Below are 24,309 nucleotides of genomic sequence, written 5' to 3' on the forward strand. Positions count from 1 at the left end.
AATTATACTATGATTTATTGATGATTATTGGCAAAATCAAAATGAAAAGAATTATTTCTATTGCCAAGCAGACCTCCATTAACCAGAGTTAACCAGAAGTCTTCTTCAGGATGTCTCCCAGCATGGGCAGCCCCTGCTCATCCTCACAGTGGGATGTTGGCATGTTTCTTCCAAGGACTGGACTGGGATTTACTGGCCAGCACGTCGAGGTCATGGCAGATGCGTGTGCGGGTGGTCGAAGGCTGGATGATGTCATCAACAAACCCTGCAAAAGATGACAGCAAAAAAAACCTCAACCTGACCAACCATGAAGTGTTTGCCTCCCAGCCTTCTGTATCTAGGTTGTAACATAAATTAGCAAAATCAAAACAATGGTTGGAATAAATAAATTCACAAGTTACAAATTAACTCAATTTAAAATAGCCTGAGAAGGAAACATTCCTGAGCCCATTTTTAAATTTGGAATATAACTTGCCTTTTAGAACACAGTTACTGCTGTAAAACTGGAAGTAAAAACAATGGAAAAACTTGCTCCTGAGAGTTCTGGAGAACATAACTGAACTGGACCCTACTCTTTCTTCAGGCCACAGTGCTTTGCATCTAGGGCTGTATAACAGAGTGTCAAAGCACCTGTGCTATAAAGGAACAGGCTGAATTTTGAGACATTTTCTACTGTCTACACAACTGAAGATGCACTTTTCAGAGCAGTGCCCACTTCTCACCAGGCTCTTTGCAGCTGAAGATGTATGTTGTGTCTAGATGTTCTCCACATGCACAGGCTGTGGTTAAGCACCACCTTTCTAACTCAGACACAAGTATCTTACCTAAATGACTTACTTGTTAGTTAAAGGTTTACTCAATAGCACAACTTCATCTCCATGCAATGGCAAACCAAAGGGGACATGGTGTGGGAGACAACCATACCTCTCATGGCAGCAGGGAAGGGGTTTGCAAACTTAACCACATACTCCTCCTCTGCATCTGTCTCCTTTCCTCTGAAGATGATCTGGACAGCACCCTGGGAACAGAAGGGCTCGGGTCAGTGACAGTCCCTCAGCCCTCTGCCCTGCCCACCTCACAGCTGTGCCCTCCAGGTGAGGGCCTGGGAGCATCCCCCCTGCCTGTGGCACCAGGACACCTCATGGTGCTGGCAGGGCACTGCAGCACCACAGTGAGAGGGGCCCGGACTCACCTTGGCTCCCATCACGGCCACCTCGGCTGTGGGCCAGGCGTAATTCACATCTCCTCGTAAGTGCTTGGAGCTCATCACGTCATAGGCACCCCCATAGGCCTGGAACACAAACCAGGGCATCCACTCCAGGAGTGGCCTCACAGCAGCAACAGCCTGCATTGCTCCTGCAGCCTTTTCTAGTCCAGCAACAAGCAGCTGGGGCTGGACTTTACCTGAAGGAGAGCATGAGCATCTCCACTTTGCTGCAGCAATCTCCTAGGAATAGGAACCACTTCAACTAGAGCCCCAAAAGAGCAAGGAAGGGGGCTGCTGGTAACCAAGCCCATTCTGCAAGGCAGGCAGGGAGGGGTCAGTATGTGTCCAGACCAGCAGGCCTCGACCTGCACCCTGCACATGCACACAAACCAACCAGGCAGCGTGCTTCTGGAATTTTGGGGGCCAGGGAGTGCAGCACTCGGGCTCTGCAGTGCTCCACTCTGGAACTGGAAATGCTCCAGACAGCAGTGATGAACAGATACTGCAGGACTGCAGAGCAAACTGCAGTGCAGTCCCTGTCAGGGCAGCACTGAACACTGCAGCGAGGCTGCAGGATTGACAAGTACTGCATGGAAATACTCAGAACAATCACAGAAGGCAAAGGAACAGAAAGTTCTTCTTGATTTTTGCCATGATGAGCCAAAAGCCTATCAGAAAAACCAACAGGAGGGGCAGAGCAGCAAGGAGAAGGCTAAGGCTGTAAGGAGCCAGCCCCAGAGCTTATGGCAGTAGGGTGTTGGGTACCTTATGGAGAAAGGAAGATGAGGCAGAGCATAGCAGAAGTCTGGGGAGGAAAAGAAGCCACATGAGTGTTCAACCTGCAGACACAGCAGACAACAGAGGCAGCCAGTGCTGGGTTTGCAGAGGGAGGCTCAGGAGGCAAGAAGGGAGAAAGCAGAATTGGTGCAAACAGAGGGCATGTCCTTTGTGAGACAGGCTGGGTGACATGGGATGAGAGTGAAGGCATTCCAGGGAGAAAGCAGGGAACAGAAACTGGAAGTTCCAGAGGGGTGCAGAGACAAGAGGAAGGAAGGAACTGAGGTAATGGTCTGGCAATAGAAGAAGTGGCCTCTCATAATGTTATACAAAGAGGTGTTACCAGATGGGACAAACAGGACAGGACAATGCTAGAAAGCACCAGTGGGACAGGCAGACAAAGCTAGGTTTAATTAAAATTGCCACTAGTGGAAAGAGGAACTCTGGAAGACCACCAGCCTACCTTTCTGGTGATGACAGTGATCTTAGGCACAGTGGCCTCTGCAAAGGCAAACAGCAGCTTGGCGCCGTGGCGTATAATCCCCCCGTACTCCTGAGCCGTGCCTGCAAAGACAAGGAACTGCTTCACTTCAGGGAATTCCCACAACCCCATCATCCCTCACCAGCAGCAAACCTGACCACCACCGTGGCCATGTTAACACCCTGAAGAAGGTCATACCAGGCAGTGTTCTCTGCAAGGTACTGAGCAACTCAAAAATCAGAGCAGCAGCAGTTTGTATGGGAGGTCACAGAAGCAAAGCTCAGCAGATGGAACCTTCCTAGGAACAAACTACAGCTGGAGCATTTTCAAGACTCCAGTGGCAAACAGCCTAGAGTCACTTCTCCAGAAACCTGCTCTTCCAAGCCCCCTTTTCTACACCACACAGAAAGCAGCTTGGCTACTCTACCATACTGAGGACCTCCCCTAGTTGTCCTTCAAAGGCAGCCCAGGATGATGGACCTTAAAAGACAGAGTGTGAATTCCACAGCAAGTGCTTCTGGAGCATAGCCACAGGCAGCAAACAGGAATGCAAGTCATCCATGTGACAGAATGCTCGACACCCTTCTGTCCCAAAGACAGGCTCACCTGACTGGACTTGGAATCAGCAATCCCCTGTAACTTATTTTTAGGACTGTGAATTTCAGACCACTGGATATAACTCTACAATAACTTTCTAGCAGTTTATTCACCTCCTGACTTTAGCTTTTAGCACATGAGATGATCCCAAGTACTGTAAGAGGGTTTTCTATGGATTTTTTTTTTAAATGTAAGTAAAAATTCTTTTGTGAAATTGAAGAACCTATTTGTAGTGTGTTTGCTGGCTCAATGTTAATGTTTCCCCTCAGGTGTAAGTTGAGTGTCTGAAAATTTCTGCCTACGCTTACAAGTGTCTGCTCTCAGCTGCAGTTTCACTTCTGGTTCTTGCCTTTCCCTGCCAAGCCCACAGACCCTTCCTGCAGCAGGAATCAGAACAGCTGGGGGGGTTCATCCCCAAGGAGCAGCCCGAGCCCAGCTGGGACACCCAGCCCAGACCCAGGAGCTGGGGAGCACTCTCAGACCCCGTTTCTAGTCACAGCCTGTTTCTAATCCACACCTAGAACAGAGCAGCCAGTCACTTAAAATGCTTCCAGTGTAAGATCATTCAGGTGTTTGAAGTATTTACACTGCCACCCATGACCAGTTAACATCAACTCTTTTCTGGCCACAGATTCAGTCCCAACCTTGTTCTAAATCTGTATTTTTATCCAGTTACAGGTTATGAACACCTTAAATGTCATCTCTGTGCACACCTGTGAAAACTGGGGCTACTCAAGTGTTTAGTTCACTGATGCTGGGAGAGGTTTTGCACACCATGGTGAGCCAGTGACAGGTGCTTTCTCCTTCTGTACTGAACAGGGAGATGGGATGATGATGCCACCCTCAGAATTTGTTACTTAATCTGAGATTTCTAATGCTAATGGGCTAATCTTGCCACGTTCCTTAAAACACAACAGTTTTGGATCATAATCAAGCCTCAGGTCTCCTCTCTTCAGCTTTATCTTTTTTATTTTTCTTCTGTTTATCTGCTTTCAAACCGACATTCTGTTGTGCAATATCAAGTCACTACTATTTCTATGTGGAAATACATCTTGAATTCTGAGCAACTGCTCAAATCTGGACTGCTGGAGTGTCCCCTTACACCAAGCCACTGCCTGGCCCATATCAGAGGAGGAGGCTAAGCCTACACTGGGGACAAAGGAGAGGAACTCCTGGTTAAAACGTGCCAACTCCATCGTGTTAAAGCAGGAACTAGAATGCTGAATAGTCACATTCTGGTGCTTTGAGAGCTGCAGAGGCCTCAAGGTAAACCGTGGTTTATACAGCAGTATTAACATTAGATTGTAAAACATTTATAGTCCTCTTTTACCCTGTTTTGTAATGGGTCATTTTAATGTCACCTGCTCCGAGAGCCTGTGCTGAAAGCAGGCTCATCACATCCCTTTTCCTTACTGATGGACCTCTAAACACAGGCATTTTCCACTGAGAAGTGTCTTGGGGCATCAGAGAGACACAGAGGGGGCTGTGTATAACCAAATCAATGCCAATGAAAACACCTTTTCCCCCAGAGCTTCACCCTGTCCCCCCGTTAGAGGCTGGAAAAGGGAATCCGTTTGGAGAGATCTTGGGGGCTTCGAATGTGTAGCAGGGGGTGGAGTGAGGTGCTGCCCTGCCCCCCAGCCCTGCAGTGTCTGTCAGCCATGGCACACTGAAGGCAGCCCCTCAGGGTTGTCTGAGTGGCCGAGAGACTGCAAGTCCCACCTGGGAGGAAGGCCCAGAATAGGCCAGAGCTTTAAGAAGCCTGACCATGAGGCAAGCACGTTGTCCTTTAACCCTACCTTCACCTTGGAGTTTTACATCACCGGAACCCAGGAGTGGGTAGCTATTTTTCTATACCTTTTCTGTCTTTCTCCCTTCCTTCTTCTAAGTCTCTTCTCACAGAATGTGACATTGAATGGGTTTAAAGGTTTTCTATGTTCAGTGGTCTATGTTGTGATAAGTGATATTATGTTGCATTCACTCTTTTGCCAATGTTCCTTAATTTTCTACAGTTTGCCAGTAAACTTTAGTGCTTTTTACCTCCTGAGAATATTTGGTTGGGATTTTCTCCTTTGTGTCTACCCAGAGCAAAAGAACCTTGGTGTAGCCCTAGGCCTGAGTGATGGGGCTGTAACACCTGCTCTGGGCAGCAGCTGCAGCAGGTGGAGGAGGCAGGTTCTCTGCTGCAGCAGAGCAACACGTGCCAGGATCAGCTGAGGGACTGCAGCACATGTGGGTGGAACATCCTCGGGAGCCCTCAGCTGCCACTGCTCCCTGCCCAGAGTCAGCAGTGCCAGCTCTCCCCTCATCCTGTCCTGAGGGCTGGGGTCAGCACTGGGCTGCCTCCCCTAGCCCAGCACAGCCTGTGCAGGGCCTGCTGCTGCCACCCAGCCCAGCAAGAGCTGTGGAGATCAAACAGCATCTACAAACACAGCTCAGCATTTCCCGGGACGTGGAGGCTCGGTATCAAACAGCCGTCAGTGTCACTTCACACCACGTACAACAAGGGCAGCATCTCCAGGCAGTGCAGGTTGTTTCCTTGCACAGGTCACAGGCACAGCTTTTGGCAGTAGGACAGAGCTTTCCAGAGCATGGTATCCCCAAGCCTGGCCCTGGCAAACTGGGAGTCCCAGTGTCTCTACCAGGCTGCTGGAGACTGCAGCATTACCTGACTGCATGACCGTCCCTCTCCTCAGGTAACTCCAGCAAAGCTTTGTGACTCCTGAACACACTGGTTAGTTAGGCACTATTTCATTTTCCTACCATTCTTTGCACATTTCACTATCCTTTTGGATGACTACTGTAGTTAGATTACAGAGTTTCTGTCCCAAAAAGTGGGATTTTAAAACCTGGTTTGTTTAAGTCTACTGCAGCAAAAGTCTTCTCAGCGTTCTGGAAATGGGCTTTTAACACCAACACCACCATGCACCACGCTGAACTCTAAGGGTAAGGCATACCTGGCAGAAACCCAGGGACGTCCACAAACGTGATCAGGGGGATGTTGAAGGCATCACAGAACCGAACAAAGCGGGCTCCTTTCACAGAAGAATTTATGTCTAAGCACCCTGAGGTTAAGAACACAGAAGAAGGTGTTAGTAACACCAGGGATCTGCAGTAATCAAGGCAACTCAAAATCCCACTATTTTAGCTGTATTGTCTTCTTAAAACAAAGGAAAAGTTTATCTGTAGATAATGTGGAGATTATATGCCATGAAGCTTTCCTGGTTTAGAACTAAGATCACAGAATAAGCTATACTCAAAGGCTCATTTCATTTTTCTGACCCCTGTGTGCAAAGACTTTATATCCCAAAACATAACAGTTTAATTACATTCTTGTAATTTTAAATATTTTTCCTGTAACTTTCTCTTCATTAGTATTTTTCAGCTTAGTCATATTGAAAGGTTACAGAGTTCTCCATTAAAAAACCCCAAAAATAAAATAGTCCAATAATATTTTGAGAAAGATCAGCATTTTTGGTAGACACAATGCAAAGTGTTTCTGTTCTGTTTCAGTGGTATTTAGAATTGTATTATGCAGAACTACATTAAAACAAAACACATTTTGTATCAAAGCCTCTATATGAAACAGTAAAAAGAGCTGTTAAAATTTAAAATACTAAATGAAGATTAAATTTATATTGAAACCTTCTGTCTAGTATCTTCATAGTCATATCTTGTGGAGATGTAACAAATGAAGCACCATAGTGGGTCATCTGTTTTTCCCAAACAAAACAACACAAGAATTGAAAACAAGGAGTAAACCAGAAAGTTCCAATCAGAGAAGGTCACTTCAGAAATCACTGAGTTAAGGAGAGAAAGCCAAGTCCCTGGACAGTTAAAAAGGGTGATCTTACCTGGAGCTGCACGTTGTATGTGAGGTCAAGAGCTCCATACTTGTGCATCTGAAGGCTTTGCACTGTTCAGCTACAGTGAGATAACAAAGCCCCCTCACCCTACAGATGAGTTTTAGGGATTTTACTGCCATGGAAGAAGTGTGTGGTTTCCATGCTATGATTAACCCAGTTAATTGCAGGCTGCTGCCAGACGAGTGGTGCTCTTCCACCCCATCCCCACCCCCACTGTGTGCTGCCGCTGCTCTTCTTGGCCTGGATGCAGCCTGGGAGCAAGATCACCTTGCTGAGCCACTAGAGAAATGGTTTGCAGTTCATTTCACAGCTCACAGCTGAATTACAGTGAGGTTCAAGACAAAGCAAGGGGTGGAAAACCACAGAGTGAGTGGAGGAGCACACAACCCAACAGCTCTGACCTTACACAGCATGCAGAGGAAGAGACAGAGGCAAGGCACTGTTTAAGAGTCTCACACTGGACTCTAACCTGAGGCTACTTTGGGCTGGTTGCCCACGATCCCAACGGTCCGTCCGTTCATCCTGGCAAATCCAACCACAATGTTCCTGGCATAGGTCGGCATGATCTCGAAGAATTCCCTCTCATCCACAATCTGCAAAGGGGAGAGGCAGGCAGAGCCCGTATGAGGCCAGAGAGAGGTGCATAAATACACAGGCAAACACAAACTCAGTTACCTTAGCACTGCAACTTTTAAAAAGTTCAGAACTTGCAGAATTTTGAAGGAAGGAGAGGGAGGGAAACTTTTTAGTCTTTGCAGCCTTCATTGCAAGAAGTAACTAGTCCTACATTATTACCAAAACTGTCAGTTAAGCGTTCCATCAGGGAACACCTTTATGACTGAGGGGAGCCTTTTTTCCTGGCTTAGAACAAAATGCAAACGAGATGTTAAGAACTTCTCACATCTTAATTAGCAGCAGCCTTACAGACTGATTTCCAGTGATAAAACAGTACTTCCTGGAGCTCAGAAGTTCCCTGTGACACATTTGACATCATCTCTCTCTCTTGGCAAGCTCAGAGCCCTTTCTTGGAGTGGCCAGCACAGCCCTGCTGCCCCAGGGTCAGTGCTGGGTGTGCCCTAGGGAACGCAGGGAATACAGTGCCCAGCCAGCACCCACCTGGAACCACAGACCCGTGTGGCTGCACTTCCCTCGGGCTGGAGCTCAGCATGTGCCCTGCCAAGGGACAGCCCTGGTGCGTGAGGCACGATCAGAACTCACACGTTCCAGGAGATCAGAATTATCCATGGAGCAGTAGCGACACCTACACATGGCTGCCTGGGCTTCCAGCAGGATTCCCTGGTTCCATCTGTTTATGGCAGCTGTGCCCATATACTGCAGTGTGCCAGTCATTTCATTAGCCTCAGTCTCAAAAAAGTTGTGAAAAATGTAAGTAGTATAAAAGTGGTTTTATTTCTTAATACTTCCCAAAATCTGTGGGAGGGCTTGGGGTTTTTCCCTAATTCGCCTAATGATTTTTTTACATACCACCTCTTAACTTTCAGTACACACAGTGCTGAAATTCACAGTGGAAGAATCCAGGGATTAAAAATACCCTGAGCTTGCTTTTGCCACTAAAATGACTCTAAATGCAGCTGCCAGTTGCAAACTTTATAATCAAAAAAAAAAAATAGACATCTATTTTCTTGTACTGCGCATGTACATAACTGTCTCTTAGCATAAACAGGAAAGGGTAAATTTCTGCATTCTGGGTGCTTTATTCGTTTCATATAGAAGTGCCAGAGTCCAAGACAGAAGCACCAAGGTGCAGGGAGGGACCAAGCAACAGAACTCAAGGTGGGGTTCTGACCCCAGAAAGAATTGAATTGCAGCATCTTTCATCTGTATAGTTGTGTATACAGAATAAGATGTATCCTGAAAACAAATCCTGGGATTCTGCTAAAATATTTTTTTTTCCCTGCAGTTTTCGTTGCCCACTCACAACTACTACACAGGTAGAAATAGTCACTTGTAAAGGCTGAAATAAATAAATAACAGGATCTGTATCTTCAGTGCCATTCTACTGGTTTCTGTCAATTATTTAGACCCAGAATGTAATATATGCATCTTTAATCTGAACACTGTCAGACTTACGGAGTGTATGATATCCAGCATATCATAGGCTTTGGTTGACTCGCTTGGGACAATGGTGTCCAGCTCTGGAACCGGACGGTCACTGTGGAGAGCAAGTAAGTGTGAGCAACAACATTGACAGACCGAGCACCAAGAGCAAAATATCGGGTAAACATTTCCACCTCTCAGAGATTTCGGAAACCTCCTCAAACATGGGGAAAAGAACCGGGTTTCTCCATCTCGGGCAGCCTGAGCAGCCTCCTGAAGGAGACAGACCCCTCTTCCACAGGCTCTGTGCTTGGCAAGCGCTGGGCAGCACAGCCCGGCGGGGCTGCGGGGACACGGCCGGGAGGCGAACGGGCTGCAGGGGGCACTGCCGGCCCGCGGGACAGCCGGCTGCGGGGACACGGCCGGGGTACGGCCGGGCTGCGGGGACACTGCCGGGCTGCGGGGACACGGCCGGGCTGCGGGGGACACGGCCGGGCTGCGGGGGACACGGCCGGGCTGCGGGGGCACTGCCGGCTGCGGGGGACACGGCCGGGGCACGGCCGGGCTGCGGGGACACGGCCGGGCTGCGGGGGACACGGCCGGGCTGCGGGGGCACTGCCGGCTGCGGGGACACTGCCGGCTGCGGGGGACACGGCCGGGGCACGGCCGGGCTGCGGGGACACTGCCGGCTGCGGGGACACTGCCGGCTGCGGGGACACTGCCGGGACACGGCCGGGCTGCGGGGACACTGCCGGCTGCGGGGACACTGCCGGCTGCGGGGACACTGCCGGGACACGGCCGGGCTGCGGGGACACTGCCGGCTGCGGGGACACGGCCGGGCTGCGGGGACACGGCCGGGACACGGCCGGGCTGCGGGGACACGGCCGGGCTGCGGGGACACGGCCGGGCTGCGGGGGACACGGCCGGGCTGCGGGGGACACGGCCGGGCTGCGGGGGACACGGGGGCTGCTGGCAGGAGCGCTCGGCAGGTCAGGGCCGGCGGCAGCAGCAGCAGCAGCAGCGCCCGGTCCCTACCGCTGGCCAGGCAGAGCCCTTCTCCCGGGGCCGACCGAGGCTCCCTGTCACACACCGCGATCTCAGGAACGGCACATTCACCCTGCCCTGCCCACGCTGTCACCCGGGCCTCTGAACACACTGAGCTGCAGGAAACCTTTCTGTGCCCATTTCCCCGTCCCCAAACAAGCAGAGAGAGGGGAAAACATAGGGGAACACATATCCACACTCTGTTTCTTCCCTTCCCTGGCTGTGTTTGAAGACTCTTTCCTGTTTCTCCACTAACAGTGACACATTTTCACGTGGAGTTTTCCCGTAACAGAGACGCTGCCCTGCCGTCAGCAGTGACAGGATCAGGTACCCCAGCTCTGATCACATTACCCTCATTAGGGACCCACTCAGCAGCGGCACCCACTGGGTCTGAGGGTTCAATCACAGTCCCAGTGCAGGGCAATCAATTTTTATGAGTCACCACTGAGAAGGTTTCAGGCAGTATTATATTTGTGCTATCCCATAAAAATACTAATCTCTATTTGTTATAAATGGTGTTTCTGTGACGTTCTTACTGAATTACTATTTTAACAATGTCATGACTTGAGTAAGACAACACAAGGCTCTAGACACACAATTTAAAACAGAAGAAAGTGATGTGGGGTTTGACAAAATCAGACAAAAGTTGAAAGTGCAGCCCCCATGCCTGCCTCTGTGCTCCCTCAGACACCCGGGACAAGGGAGGCACAGCCCCTTGCAGGAAAGGGGAGAGACACAGCTATTCATAGAACAAAGCTGACTGCAACAATTCAAGTGCTTTTTCCATATGAATACAAATATTGCATACAAACACTTCCATAAAATGATATAACAAAACCTTAATCTGAAGAAATTAAACTTCTTTTAACATACTAAACCTTAAGCTAAAAACTATTCTAAACTTTCTTGTCCGTAAAGTAGATACAGATGTGCTCCAAGCTCTGTCCTGTGACCTGTGGTACCCCAAAGGATGAAAGTGGAAAAATGAAAAATTATTGCTCCCATAAATTCACAGTGCTGAAGGAAATTTTAACAGCATTAAAATAGCCATCAGCAAAATGAAGACATTATGCAGGATACCACGTTTGAAAATCTCCTTCAAATGTCTACAGAAACAAGACATCTGGAGCTTGTTGCTGCACTCACTGGGCTTAAGAGGTGGAGAGCTGTGTTTCTTACAGATCCCACTTAGTGGGACAGAACTGCTGCTCATTGTTAAAGCCTGTGATGGCTGGAGACACCCTCACCAGATGGACATGGGGTTTCATTCAATGCAGAAGTGAAACTGCACTTGGTTACCAAGAGTTGGCAATAACCTCCTCCAGAAGTTTGTAGAGACAGGGAGGAGAGGTAAAATCCCACCGTGCCATACAACAAATGCAATGCACTAGACACATCCCAAAAGCAGGGGACATCTCACCAGGGACAACTGGGTACTGCAACAAACTTGTAACCCCTTGGAACCCAGGCCACTGACAACAAACACTCACCAACACAAGCTTCAGCAACCAAGGCTGGCGTTTTTCAACACCAAAAGAACTTACCTACCTAGAGGGAAAAACAAACCAACCAAACAACCCCCAGCAGCCCGAGGACTTCACAAGGAAAGCACAAGTAAGGTTACATTTGATTTGCATCATTTGTGGCAATTTTTTGGGGTGTGAAAACGATGCAATAAGAAAGCAATTACTCTAGAGGAATGGACTGGGACTGGAGCAGCTGTAAGGATCAAACACATCAATCCCAAGCAAAAGGAATCTATTAAGATGTCAGTATGTCCAGATGAAATAATACCAATCGATGCATTAGGACCATAAATGGGACGTGTATTGGAGATGCTGCTATAAAACCAGACAAATTTAACAGAGATCTGCCCTCACATGTATAAAGGCTACTAAATTGAAGTTCTTAGTACAAACTGCATTTATTATATGTGATCCTCTAATACTGTATCTCATGCCTTGTAAAAGATTAGTTCTTTTTTTCTTAAGGGAGACAAATCTCTTATACTTTAGTAGCTACAACATAACTGACAGCTTCTCACAAATAAACTGCCTGTTATAAAGTACACTGATTTTAAAAAATGGACTGTTGTCTCTACAGTGAAATTAAAATACCAAAATCAAATCTGTAGAGAGCAATTATCCCAGTACAACCTGTTGAATGCTTACAAAGATCATGATAACCTCAAAGATAATCCCCCAATTTAGCAAATAATACAAGAGATTTGCTTTGGTTTTATCACTATCAAACCACAGCAGTTGAGAACAAAACAGAATCAGACCAGCACAGTTTAATGAACTCCTAGAGATCAACACCTCAGATACAATTAGGACTAGTAATTAACTGACCTGTGTAGCCATTCTCTAAAAGAAAATGGCAAATTTGTTTTTCAAAAAAAGTGAAAAATGTATCTCAGGGACCAGCGCAGTGATTTGTAAAATCAATTCAAAAGCACCTCCCAAAACAAACTGTTACACAGACACTGAAAAGCACAGTGAGGGATGAAGAGAAAATAACCTTCCAGACTCACATGTTAAAATCCTCACAGATGAAGAGCCCCAAGACACATCACACACATGTGAGGAGCTGAAAGGAACAGATTCAGGCACCGCTCCCATGCGGGAGAGTGCAACAGCCTCTTGAGGGTTCCCTAGGGAAAGGGCTGAACTTGGAGTGCAACGGGAGCTTGGGTCAAAATGCTTTTACTCCACTGACATTCTCTGCCTTCCAGTCCTAGCAAGGCTCTCTGCTCAGTGTCCTGTGCTGGCTCTCTGGCTGTCTCTCCAGCTCCTGGAAAAATTCTCTGATAAAAGTCCAGACAGTTGCTGTATTTCCCCTCTTGAAATGGCTCAAGTCCTTTCTGTATTATGTTGCCAACTCCACAATGAGCCTGAGACAAGTACCTAACACACAAAGCTTTCTGCCTCCTTGTTGCTTGCCCACCTCTGACCCTAATGAGCAGAACTCATCCAACAGGGCAAGTTCTCCCCACTGCCACTCACTGTGCTATTTCCTACTTCTCTCACTTGTTCCAAGAGACTGGGCAGCCCACCTGGACAGAGAGTGCTTTTCCCCATGTTCTGCACACAGCCTGCACTACAGCCCTTTCAGAAAACAGAATTAAACCTAACAGTGAACACATGCATGTTGGAACACTTCCCATATTCATATACCAGAATGCAGAACTGTCTGCCAAGACCCCAGGCACAGAACACCCACCTCTCTGCGCCCCTTAAGCCAGAGAAGCCATGAAATGCAGTGCTCAGAGAGCACCGAGCTGAGCCAGGCTCCCCTTACCTGGGATCATGGCACTCACAGACTGGAGCTGGATCCCGGTTGCTCAGGGGTAAATAATTAAAGAACTCTCGCAGGTTCAGCAGAGCATCGATGTCATTCTCAAAGGCTCTGTGTGCAACTCCTGCACAGACACAGTGAAGCAGGTATGGAAATCATTGTGCAAGCTTTCCTTTCCAAATATATACCAATAAAGACAGAAAGAAGCAACAGCAAGAATCTTGAGCTATTACCAATCAGGAATCTTACGCCACCAAATCTGACCAGCTAAAAATATCTAGAAAATGTGTGCTGTATCAGACTTCCTCCAGAACAGGTCTGGAATGTTGACCTCATATTTAAAATAATGTGAAGTGGTTTATCAGCTGGCACAGCCCTAAGCTGGACCCCAGCCTTCTGGGACTCTGGTGAGGTTACTGTGCTGCATCCAAGTGTTGGACTACAAGTGCCTTTTGTAAGGGCTGGATCTGGGCAGCATCTGTGTGTGTGGTTTTGGTTCATCATCAGCTCTGTTCACACATAATTTGAGATCCCACAGTCATTTGAGTCTTGAGAAGATTCATGACTCACAGACTTTTTCCCAGAGGGAAAAAAAGGGAAAAATAAGTGCTTCCTCTCACACTGTCACTTGGTTTATAGTTAAGCAGTTCAATCAATCACGTTAGTGAGCAAACAAGGGACTACTGAGACTCTTTCAACCCATGCAAATGTCTGGACAACAAACAAAAAACCGCACCCCAGGCTAACTTTGTTAAGCCCTGCCCCCTGACAGTCCTCCCACTTCTAGCACCTTTTGTGGGTTTGATACTTTCTCTCCCAAATCCCAGAACTCTCCCACATTCCCACTTTGCCTCCTCTGTGTTCTGTTACTGAACAGGAGCTACAGGAGGGCATATGCAGTGTCAGGTCCTGTGCTTAGGCAGAGCTTTGTCCTTTAGACTCATCTGCATTGGCCAAGGGGCTGTTCAGCCGTTTGCTTTGAGCACAATCAGCACGTTCAGTAAAGCCCCCAGCTCTCACCAGACACTGCAGTGTGTGTCTTTGCACCCCCGAGCTGCTCCTGGGTGACATCTTCATTGGTGACAGACTTCACCACGTCAGGCCCAGTGATGAATAGGTAGGATGTGTCCTGGGGGAAGGGGAAAAGCAGAAACAGTGAGCGCCAGAGCCAAGCTGCAGAAGCACCTAAGGGACAGTCACAGCCTCTAGAGACTTCCCCCAAAATAAGAACAGGGGAGAAATTTCTTTAAAAGGCTGCATTGCATTAAAAATTCACTGAAAATGCAATTGTCCACAAGTTATTTGGGAAAGTTTTTCTCAACTTTTCGTGCAAAATAAGAATCCAAAGCAGATCATCTCAGAAAATATCCATTCCCATGTGGTCACTTAGTGTGTGATCAATGTCACCAGCAGCAGCTCAGGACACACCCTTACCTTCACCATGAATGTGAAATCAGTTAAGGCAGGAGAATACACGGCTCCACCAGCACAAGGACCCATGATGAGGGAGATTTGGGGAACGACCCCAGAACACAAAACATTTCTCTGCAATAGGAAAAAAACAAATCTGGTTTTACCAAAGCAGTGCATCTTAAATCTGCGCCCAGATTCTGCAAGAATTCACCACCACAAGCAGGACTGTTTTATCTACTGGCAGACAAGTATCTGGAGAGAATGTCCTGATGCAAATGGAACCAAAATGAGTTTGTTATTTCTGTGCTTCTCCTTTCTGTTCCCATACATTGATTTCCTATACTACGCAACGACTGCAAAGAAGGTAACAGGAGCCACCTCAACAGATGCTGCAGGGGCAAAAACTGCACTGAGCCTGGAGTGGGAAGGGGTGGATGTCCCTGACATTTCAATGTGTAGGTACACTGTGCTCAGAGGTACAGTGCTTGGTGCTCAACTGGGTCACGACAACTTCTGTAACTGTTCCTCCTAGACTGCACCACCCCAAAACCTGTCAGCATCTGACTGACCTGACATCCCACCTGCTTTCCTACTGAAAAGACAGTGTTCTGTGCACGCACTTTGATGCAAAGTACTTCAGCAGGCATACAAAATAATGTAATTTCTGTGAAAAAATGAGCAGCAGTGTGCCTAGGGGAAAAATTCTTGCATTAACCACAAAAATCCTCTAGGAACATAAAATTTTCACCAGTGCAATCAACATCCCCAACCGGTAAAGTTAACACTGACCCACACACTTCTTTGAACAGAAACCTCTCTGGCTTGCATGCCTTCTTTCCCCCCTGCCCCAAAACTCTATTTTCCCCCCTAACCCCCATCTTGACAGGACAGGCACTTCACTGCTTCTGATCGGAGCTTTTCAAGTTTCCTTTCAGTGCACAGTGTTTAATTTACTTTAAGTCCCTCTTCCTGCGGTGGAAATCCTTCGCCTTTTACCAACCCTATTGAAAATAACTGCTGTGTGAAATTGGTAACATATCTGTATTACAGAGGAGACACAGGAAGCTGACAGTGCATTACAGCCAAAAAAACCACTGAACTATGGTGTGCCCACCTGTCTCAAACTGATAAATGCTAAGAGAAATTACATCCCAACACAGACAATTGAAAATTTAGGTGTAAACCAAGAAGTTAAGTAGTTGCTTGGGGTTTTCTTCCAATTAAGCAAATTGCCTGTTCTTTCATTCTCACTACACATTGGATCACAGAGCCTTACAGAGCTCAGCATCACCCATGTTTAAGACATGGGTCATTTGCCCAAAGCCAAGAAAAGAACCAAGCTCTGAGTTTCACATGCTGCTTTATCCATTTGCTGGAAGAGAATGATAACCTTAACATTTACTTACAAACACCCACTTGCATGTTTTGCCCACCTTTGTGGATGCCAAGCTCCCTGTCCATCCAGCAGCCTACTCACCAAAAATATGTCTGCATAGCCTGCCAAGGACTCCACTCCCTCCTGGATTCGGGCTCCTCCGGAGTCATTCAGCCCAATCACGGGTGCTCCAACCATGGCAGCTTGATCCATGATCTAGTGATGAACACAAACTCCTCAGTGTTGACCCAGCTAAGCCAAACCCCCAAATGTACACCCCCTAAAAAAAATCTGCCTTCCCAGCCGTGCATCTCCACACTCAGCAGTGGCTTTGGATAATGCAGTGGGAGTGACACGGTCACAGGAGAGGGACAATTTCTCCCTGTTCATAAGAGGCCTCAACTGCCCCTCAAACAACCTCTCACATATGTCTCATCTGCTCTTCAAAGTTTGTTGCAGTGGTGGCTGTGGAATCTCTCTAAGCTGTACATTCTGATGCTTGATTACCCTTCTTAGAACTTCTTTGGGAAGACTAAATTAAATCTTTCCTCCAGAAATTTAAACATTACATTTCTCTTGATACAAAGCAGCGAGGGAGAGCAATTAGCTACTCTTGGCCTTTACCTTTGTGAACATTCAAGTACCTCAAATCCCCCTTCATTCTTCATACTCCTCTTCATGTTTCTAGGCTAAGCACCATCAATTCAGTCCCACACCCTGTTTCTAGGGCTCTGATCATTTTAGTTACTTGCCTCACGATCATACACAATACTACGACAGAGGCTTAAGTAGGAGGACTGAATTCCTTACATTCCTTGCACAAAATATTCCTGATTGTTGAATTCCAGTAAAATGTTTGCCATTTTCATAACACTACAGCACTGGCACATTATGTTAAGATCTGTTTAAACACCAAGATCTGCTATATCTTCCAAATAATTTTTTGTAAAACATCAGTTAATCCCCATTTTGAATTTTCAAGTTGCTTTTCCCTGCCCTTTCAATCATTGTTATAAGATTATTTCAGACAATCTTTAACTTGCCAAGTATTTTACAGTTCCAGTCCCATCTTTCAGAGTGCTTGGTGCCACTCAAGTCAGTGGTATCTCATGAGACCCAAAACTCCAGCCCAAACAGGAGCTGGTGTAACTACCTCTGTACAGTCCTAGAATTCACTGACACATTCTGCTGTTTTCCAGGGACTTATATATGGACTGTCTTTCCCAAGGCTTTTTCCAAGTTCTTCCTAAAATGCACATCAAAGACTGAGCCCCAAAGCAACTGATGCCCCCAGAGCCTTCCAACTTTGGAGCCCACCAAGAACAGCACCAACCAGGAAGGACCCTTTTTTTTTTTTTTTAGTTCTGTGATCAGCACTTTCCCTGCTGCTTTAGAAAGAAGAGATCAAAGAAAACCCACCAGAAAGCATCCCATCATTCCAGTGCCATTCCATCCCTCCCCAGTACAGACACCATAAAGCTCCAGTGTGAAAGGCTAATTCAAGTCCTTCCCAATATCAAGACTTGGTAAAACCAAATATTTGTTATCTAGTGCAAAGTCTTCACGTTTTCTAGTTTTATACCCGCTCAATCCTGAGGAGCCTATGCCAAAGAGTAGTTATTGCTACAGCATAAAAGGCCTTGTGCACCAAAAATCTTGTTTCTGATTCCATGGCAAGAAAATTCAGGAAGATTTCCCAGCTCACACCACTCGACACTCATGCATGAAAGAGTTCTTGTCTCCCCAGTCCTGCGATTCAAAAACTCTTCCAGCAAGACAAGCAGACAAACAGGAATAAATAGCCACAAGTGTCTGATAAGAGAAACTCTCAGGATCAAGGTGACCTCCAAGTTGTAAAACTGTTTATCTTCAGGCTGTTTACTTGTTACATTTTTAAATATTGCACACTTTCACAGCACACTGTTTATAGAGGAAAAAGTTTCTCCGAATTCATTCCTCATTTCTCCAGTGGACAATGAGTAGTTAATTTATATTTGTTCTTGGCAAGTCTCTCATGCTTTGTAGTAGAGTAGAAAACATAACTTAATGTAACAAAGTGTATATTACCTGGAAAAACTCTCTCACACTCAAAAAGTGTGAGGTACCTCTCTCAGGCATGGCATGCGCCAGAGCCCACTAAAGTCAGTCACCAAACATTTTCTCCAAAGTCCTTATCACAACAGACTGAAAAAGGGATGCTGACAATTTTTTTTTGTTTTCTCCTGTGCCATATTACCTTGCAGATCTTCTGGGCATGAGCTCCAGATAAACTGCCTCCAAATACAGTAAAATCCTGAAGGTAAAGCAAATTTTCAGATTAGGGAGAGAACAATTTCAGTAAAATGTTGTCAATTATTGCCAGTAAATAATATAATCCTACAGTGCTCTATATTTGGTATGCTGCTTCAAAACAACTGACTCCCTCAGTGCAGCCTGCAGATCATGCCAGCTCAATCCAAGCCTCCTTTACAAGGGGAAATACAGACCTTGACATGTCACCATTCTAGACTCATGAGTTATGTCCAAGAGTTATTATTCTTCCAGGGGTGCTGTAGGGACTATGTCAGCCAAAAGGCCTAAGGAGAAAGATCTCTAACAGGCAACATGAGGCCCTGGGACTGATCCAGAAAAAGAGGGGACATTGACACCTACTGGCACAAACAGAGCCCAGAGCCAACTCCTGCGGCGTTTCCCTGCTGCATTCCCACCGAGCCTTGCTCCCAAAGAAGCCCCAAAAACTGTGTGGACAGAGACAGCACAGCTATGAGTAACAGTTGAACCAAAAAGGTTCAGCATCTCAGGAGGCAGCTCAATGTGGAGGGAAAAAGGTCTTTAAATATAAAAAGGGAGGGGCGTACCATGAAAGGGCACTCTTAAATCCTACTAATACAAAAACTGCCCATTAGTTGTGTTCTAAAATGAAGGTTTGTGTTTGGCTCCTCTCTTATGCTCAGGCCCATGTAAGAGTGTGTCTCTCCTTGGAAGGAGCACACATCCAAGACAAAAAAGGCAGAGTGTACGCCTTGCTCCAAGGTAACACAGCAACAGCCACTTTGGCCATGAGAGCAATGGAACAAAGGCTACTTTGTGGGTCAGAACAGAGCAGCACTTTCTAAGGGTCTGAAAGAAAGCCTTCCTTTCACAGTGTTATGAGTAACCAAGATAAGTCTCTTCCTAAGATGTTTCCTCCAAAATACTTTTATTTCAATATAAAAAGTATGTTTTGACATAAAAAGTATATTTATCTATTTATGTCCTATCACAAGCTTTTTTGCTTCTTCTTGCCTTGCCCTGCTTCCTCCCACAGGTACATTGCTGCATGGCCACACTAAACTATTGTGAACTTATTTCGAAGGGTAAATTCACATTATTTAAAAACAAGTAAAACTTTACCTGACTGAAAACATAAGCTAGTCTCCCATTAATCCGTCCACGACCAGTCACCACACTGTCACCAGGATACTGCATGAAAAACAGATAAATTCATTGAAAATAACAGACAGAAAAATCAAAGCAACAATGATGTCCACTAAAATTTCCACAAACTCCTACTAAGACAAAGCAAAGACTGATTTCCTGGGAGGTCTCATCTTCCATGTTTGCAGTGGGGGCTCCACAAAGATTTTCCCCAGCCCTGAAAAGGAAAACTAAAGGTAGTATCACATGTTCATTATGTATTAAAGATCAGTGAACTGAGCAATTTCCTTCAAATTTAGTACATCAGGAGTTAAGGCAAATCATGCCCTCAGAGACAGGATGTACCTTTTATCAGGGCTAGCTAATGTTTTGGAAAGAATGGACAGCGTGCACAAACCTCTGAAGTGTTGATACAGGATAAAAAACAACCCTGGACTGGTCAAAAAATATAATTACAGTCACCTCAAATGCTTGAACTTGACCTGTCCCATTTTTCACCCTGTAAATAAGGGAAGAAAGAACTGGACAAGGAAATGGAGCTTGTAAGTCTTAAAATGTGCTTAATCTATACTGTATCACTTTCTAGTAAAGAAAAGATATAGAAGTTTTTCAAGACAACAGTAGAAAAGGAACTTCACTGGGCTGTCAGTAAAGAAGGGAATTTCAGGCATTGAAGTGCTTTTTGTTGTTTGGTATTAAAAAAAGAAAAAAAAAAGGAAAGGAAAAAGGGAAGAGTGTGGTGCAGGGCCCACTCCCAGGGCCATTTATGCACAGGTGGGCTGTTGTCAGGAAGGTCACACCCATCCAGGGCCTTTTCTCAGGCTGTGCACACAGGACAGCAGTACACACCTGTACTTCAGCCATTGCCACATGCAGGTGACTCCCAAAAGCCCCAGCAGCCCCAGAGAGGCCTGGATGTCAGCACAAGTCCTACCCTACCCTCAGAAAGTTCCAGGGACTCTGAGAAATTCCATGCTAAACTAATATTCCAGCTCAGTGGCCACAGTTAGGTCATCTGTGGTGAAACTGTGCTCTGTAAACACAATCTGCAGCTCACTGAAGGGTGAATTCTGAAGCACAAGGGAAAAAATTAACCCTCTTGTCACACTCAGGACTCTGCTGCTCCCCCTATTTTCAGAAACAGCAGTTTGTTACCAATGGTGTGGGATGCAGTATGGAGTAAGTCAATGAGAGGCAACACAGCAGTTATTTGAGTTTGCTGGGGAACAGAGTAAAAAATTAGAGGAAAAAAGATGATTGCTCTGCTGTTCCCTGAGAGGGGAGGAGGTCTAACACAACCTCCTTCACAGCACCAAGCGTCATCAGCCTCCTGTGTGACACAACAAACAAATCCTTCACCTTTGCCATTCCCAGCACCTCTGCTGGAACCCTGCTGTCCCCTCCCTCATCCATAGGCTGCAGTCCTACAACCTGAAGGACTGAAACCCAATGACCTGGTTTAAGAACTGCACAAACAGAAGCTGTAGTCAGTGCGTGCAGCACAGGACACACACACAGAGCAGCTCCTCACCCTACACCACAACCCACAGCAAACAGCCTTTGGCTACAGGAAGATTCACAGTGAACAGGCACATCTGCACCAGCCACTGATGTCCCAGCAGCTCACTGGTCCCTTCCACCACACCACAACAGAACACTTTTCCCAGGTAGCTCATTATCAGGCATCAACGTTATGGGGAGACTTTGGGGAGCCATGGATTTTCCCTGTGTGTGTGGAACTCCCTGTACCATGCTGGTTTAGGATACATGGCCATGTATCCAGAAAGAGCCTTAGCAAGCAGGGTGCAACTGGCTAACAGAGCAGTACAAATGCTGGGACTTCCAAACATTCAGATCAGGTTGTAAGGCCTTAAAGGATTCTATGACTGTAGTTTGGCAGGCATAAATATGGATTAGAGTTAAATAACTCTAATCCTACCTGAAGGAAGGCAGAAGTATCTACCCTGATTTGTTCCTCATATCTGATCTGATTGACAAAGTTGCACCAACAAAGCTCTGCAGCCTCCTCTACTGTTTAAAACGCAAATCTAAGACAATTCCCAGGAAGGTATTTGAACCAAACAGGTGACCTTATAAAAAAAGTATCAAATTTAGACAACAGAAAGCTCTCTAAGTTGTGAAATGGAAACTGAGAGTAGTTAGAGCAAATTTACAAAGCAAAAGTATACATAAAAAGGAAACAAATAGAAGAAATTACATGTGAATTTTCAACCAGTGGGCTGGCTGTACAGCAGAGGACAATGAAACAAGAGTTATATGAAATAAAACTACCTTATTCTTACTAGAGTCCATCCCAAAGTCAGTACATCTGTGTTCCACAAACATGTCATATTCATCAAAACTGTCAGGGTCCAACAGCAGCAGAATTCGTTCCCTTGCTGTCAGCTTTCCCTGAAACAGAGCAAGCAACAATTAACAAAGCCATCAGGTGGTTCTGGCTGTTTGCTGACCCCCAGCAGATGCAGTTTAATCAAACAAAACCTCACTTGATCCGCTACATTGGGTCCATTAAGCAACTGCAGGCCCCCAAAGCTGGAAATAGCCTATGTAGTGATTATCCTCCTCAAAAACAAACATAATGCAAGCCAGACTCTGAAAAGAAGGCTGACTGTTGGAACAGCACTACCACAGGAGAAAGGAAACAATCTAAGAGACTTTTCAACAGGATATAAAGGCATCACAGCTATTTTTGCCCACGCATTTAAATGCTGCTATTAAGGCCTTTGTTCTACTCTTAACCAGGGAACTCTTCCACAGCTAAACCAGTCCTCCCCAACTGCTCAGCGTTCAATTCACCGAACTCAGTGTTTGACTGCAGTAAATAAGAGGGAAGAGGAAGTGTGACAGCCTGCAGGGATCTTCTGACAAAATCCTTCTGGTTTTTTTCCTGCTGGACACTGGTATGGGCAAAACTAGGGTAAGGGCCAAGAACACAATTGACCAGATATGCATGTCCCTTGCTCAGTGCTATGCAGTAATAAATTACTGGAAAGTTCTTTATATCTTAACCTATCAAACAAATCTGTTATTTCCAACCCAGGTAAGCATCTGCCTGCAAAGGGCAGAGCACCTGGGTTGTCTCCTTTAGGGGATGATGTGACCTTGCATCAACATGACATTAGAACACAGCTCAGCTTCTCTACAAAACATCTGAGCAGTAGGCCAAAAACCTCATGAAAAGCAGCAAACGCAGGAAAGCCTAAGGTAAGCCATAGTTTTAGCTTATATAAAACATAAGCTGTTCAAGGCCCTAGACATGCAGCAGTGCTTGTATACTGGTGTGTCAGTGTCCTGAATGTAACCCAGCGAGACTGAACTCTCTTCAGGTGTTGTATAACTGGGGAGGGACACTGCTGATGGGCAGACTGATCACAGAGGGAGCCTTCACGGGAATCGCCATTCCCACTTCCTTGATGCCTACAAGCCACCGTGGTACCACCAGGGCCTTGCACCACACCGAAAAGGCATCCCAGCAAGAAGCAATAAACAGAAACAGGAAACCTCTGCTGTCACCCCCATCAGCACTGCCTACATGCTGAACAATAGAGGCAGGACACTAAAAACCCACCTGTTGTCATCCCTCCCACCTGTCTTTTCCTCTGCCTTATTTCCATTCTTCTAACTTTTTGCTCTCATCTCAGAGATCAGCTTAAATCTGCAACAGCGGTGTAAAGATGAAGTTGTGCTCAGAAGTGTTAAGCAACCTAAAACTAACTTACCATCACACTGACAGGCAGAAGTTGCAACTTCTGTCTACTCTACCTCTCATACATATTACAGACAACCTCGGTGACCATTCTGAGGTAAAGGACTTAGTAAAGCAATTGTTCTTTTTTCCACCCAGAGTAACAAACAATGCAGTCTTTAGCGCTGCTTGAGCAAAGCTTCCCGCAAAGGGGCGTCTGCAGCTGCCACGCGAAGCCGCGAGTCCCCAGCGCCGAACGGAGCCCCGCCGTATCTGGCCTGCCCTCCCCGACGAGCGTGCGCCCGGCGGCAGCGGGACGGGGCTTTGTCCCCGCCGTCCGCCTGTGCTGGGCTCACCCGCTTGTGCTGGGCGTCGATGCGGGCCTGGCCGCCGCCGAGCAGCGCGGCGCGGCGCTTCTCCTCGATGCGCTGGGGCACGGGGGGCGGGCGGGCCCCCGAGGCGGCGCGGCCCCGGCACAGCCCCGCCACCCGCCGCAGCACCCGCACAGCCGCCATGTCCCCGCGCTGCGGCAGCGGCGCCTGCGCGCCCGGCCCGGCCCGGCCCCGGCCCCGGCCCCGGCCCCGGCCCCGGCCCCGGCCCCGCTCCGCCGCCCGGCTGTCCCGACTACGGCAGGGCGGTGCCGGGCACACGGCTCCGGGAGGCCCGGGTAGGGCCGCTGCCAGCTCCGGGCCCGGCGCAGGCCGGTGCCTGAGCCCAGCGCTGCGCGGCCGGGTTGCTCATCGCTGTTATCTGTACGCAGAGACCGGCGGGAAAATGCATCAGCTTTTCCCCCTTTCCTGCATGGTGGTGAGATTTGTGGTGCTTCAGAAGGGGGGAAGGCAAGCAGAGGTGTCAGCTCGCAAAATCAGCTGTCCTCTCTTTGTTCCAGGTGCCAGAAAGTATTTATTAGGAAAACAGTCCTTGTGACTGTGCACCGATTCCCTGCCGCCTCCTATGAAGAGGCACTGTGGCTCTTGTCACGGCACACTTTCGGACGGATGAGGCAAATCAAGACCCCGTAAGAAGGGAGTGGGTCAGGATGTGCGGGGAATACGCAGCGCACACAGCGAG

General features: G+C 47.1%; 1 protein-coding gene across 1 annotated transcript; it reads right to left on the minus strand.

Moving 5' to 3' along the window:
• On the minus strand, nucleotides 1–23,761 carry PCCB (propionyl-CoA carboxylase subunit beta). Its single transcript, XM_082288442.1, has 15 exons — nucleotides 23,595–23,761; nucleotides 21,825–21,944; nucleotides 19,509–19,577; nucleotides 18,352–18,408; nucleotides 16,218–16,331; nucleotides 14,762–14,872; nucleotides 14,348–14,456; nucleotides 13,331–13,451; nucleotides 9,020–9,101; nucleotides 7,398–7,521; nucleotides 6,020–6,127; nucleotides 2,448–2,548; nucleotides 1,193–1,291; nucleotides 925–1,018; nucleotides 1–265 (listed from the first exon to the last, which is right to left on the minus strand). Exons 1-15 carry the CDS (start codon nucleotides 23,751–23,753, stop codon nucleotides 144–146), a joined length of 1,590 nt encoding a protein of 529 aa, XP_082144568.1. The 5' UTR covers nucleotides 23,754–23,761; the 3' UTR covers nucleotides 1–143.
• Between the last annotated feature and the right edge of the window lie 548 nt (nucleotides 23,762–24,309).

Source organism: Coloeus monedula (genome assembly GCF_965178545.1).
Source record: "Coloeus monedula genome assembly, chromosome: 10".
NCBI lineage: Eukaryota > Metazoa > Chordata > Aves > Passeriformes > Corvidae > Coloeus > Coloeus monedula.

Coding starts and splice junctions, on each gene's coding strand:
- PCCB (XM_082288442.1), bottom strand. CDS start 23,753: ATGGCGGCTGTGCGGGTGCTGCGGCGGGTGGCGGGGCTGTGCCGGGGC. Junction 13,452..14,347: donor GACACACACTGCAGTGTCTG/GTGAGAGCTGGG, acceptor GTGTCTGTGCAG/GAGTTGCACACAGAGCCTTT. Junction 6,128..7,397: donor CCAGCCCAAAGTAGCCTCAG/GTTAGAGTCCAG, acceptor TCTTAACCTCAG/GGTGCTTAGACATAAATTCT.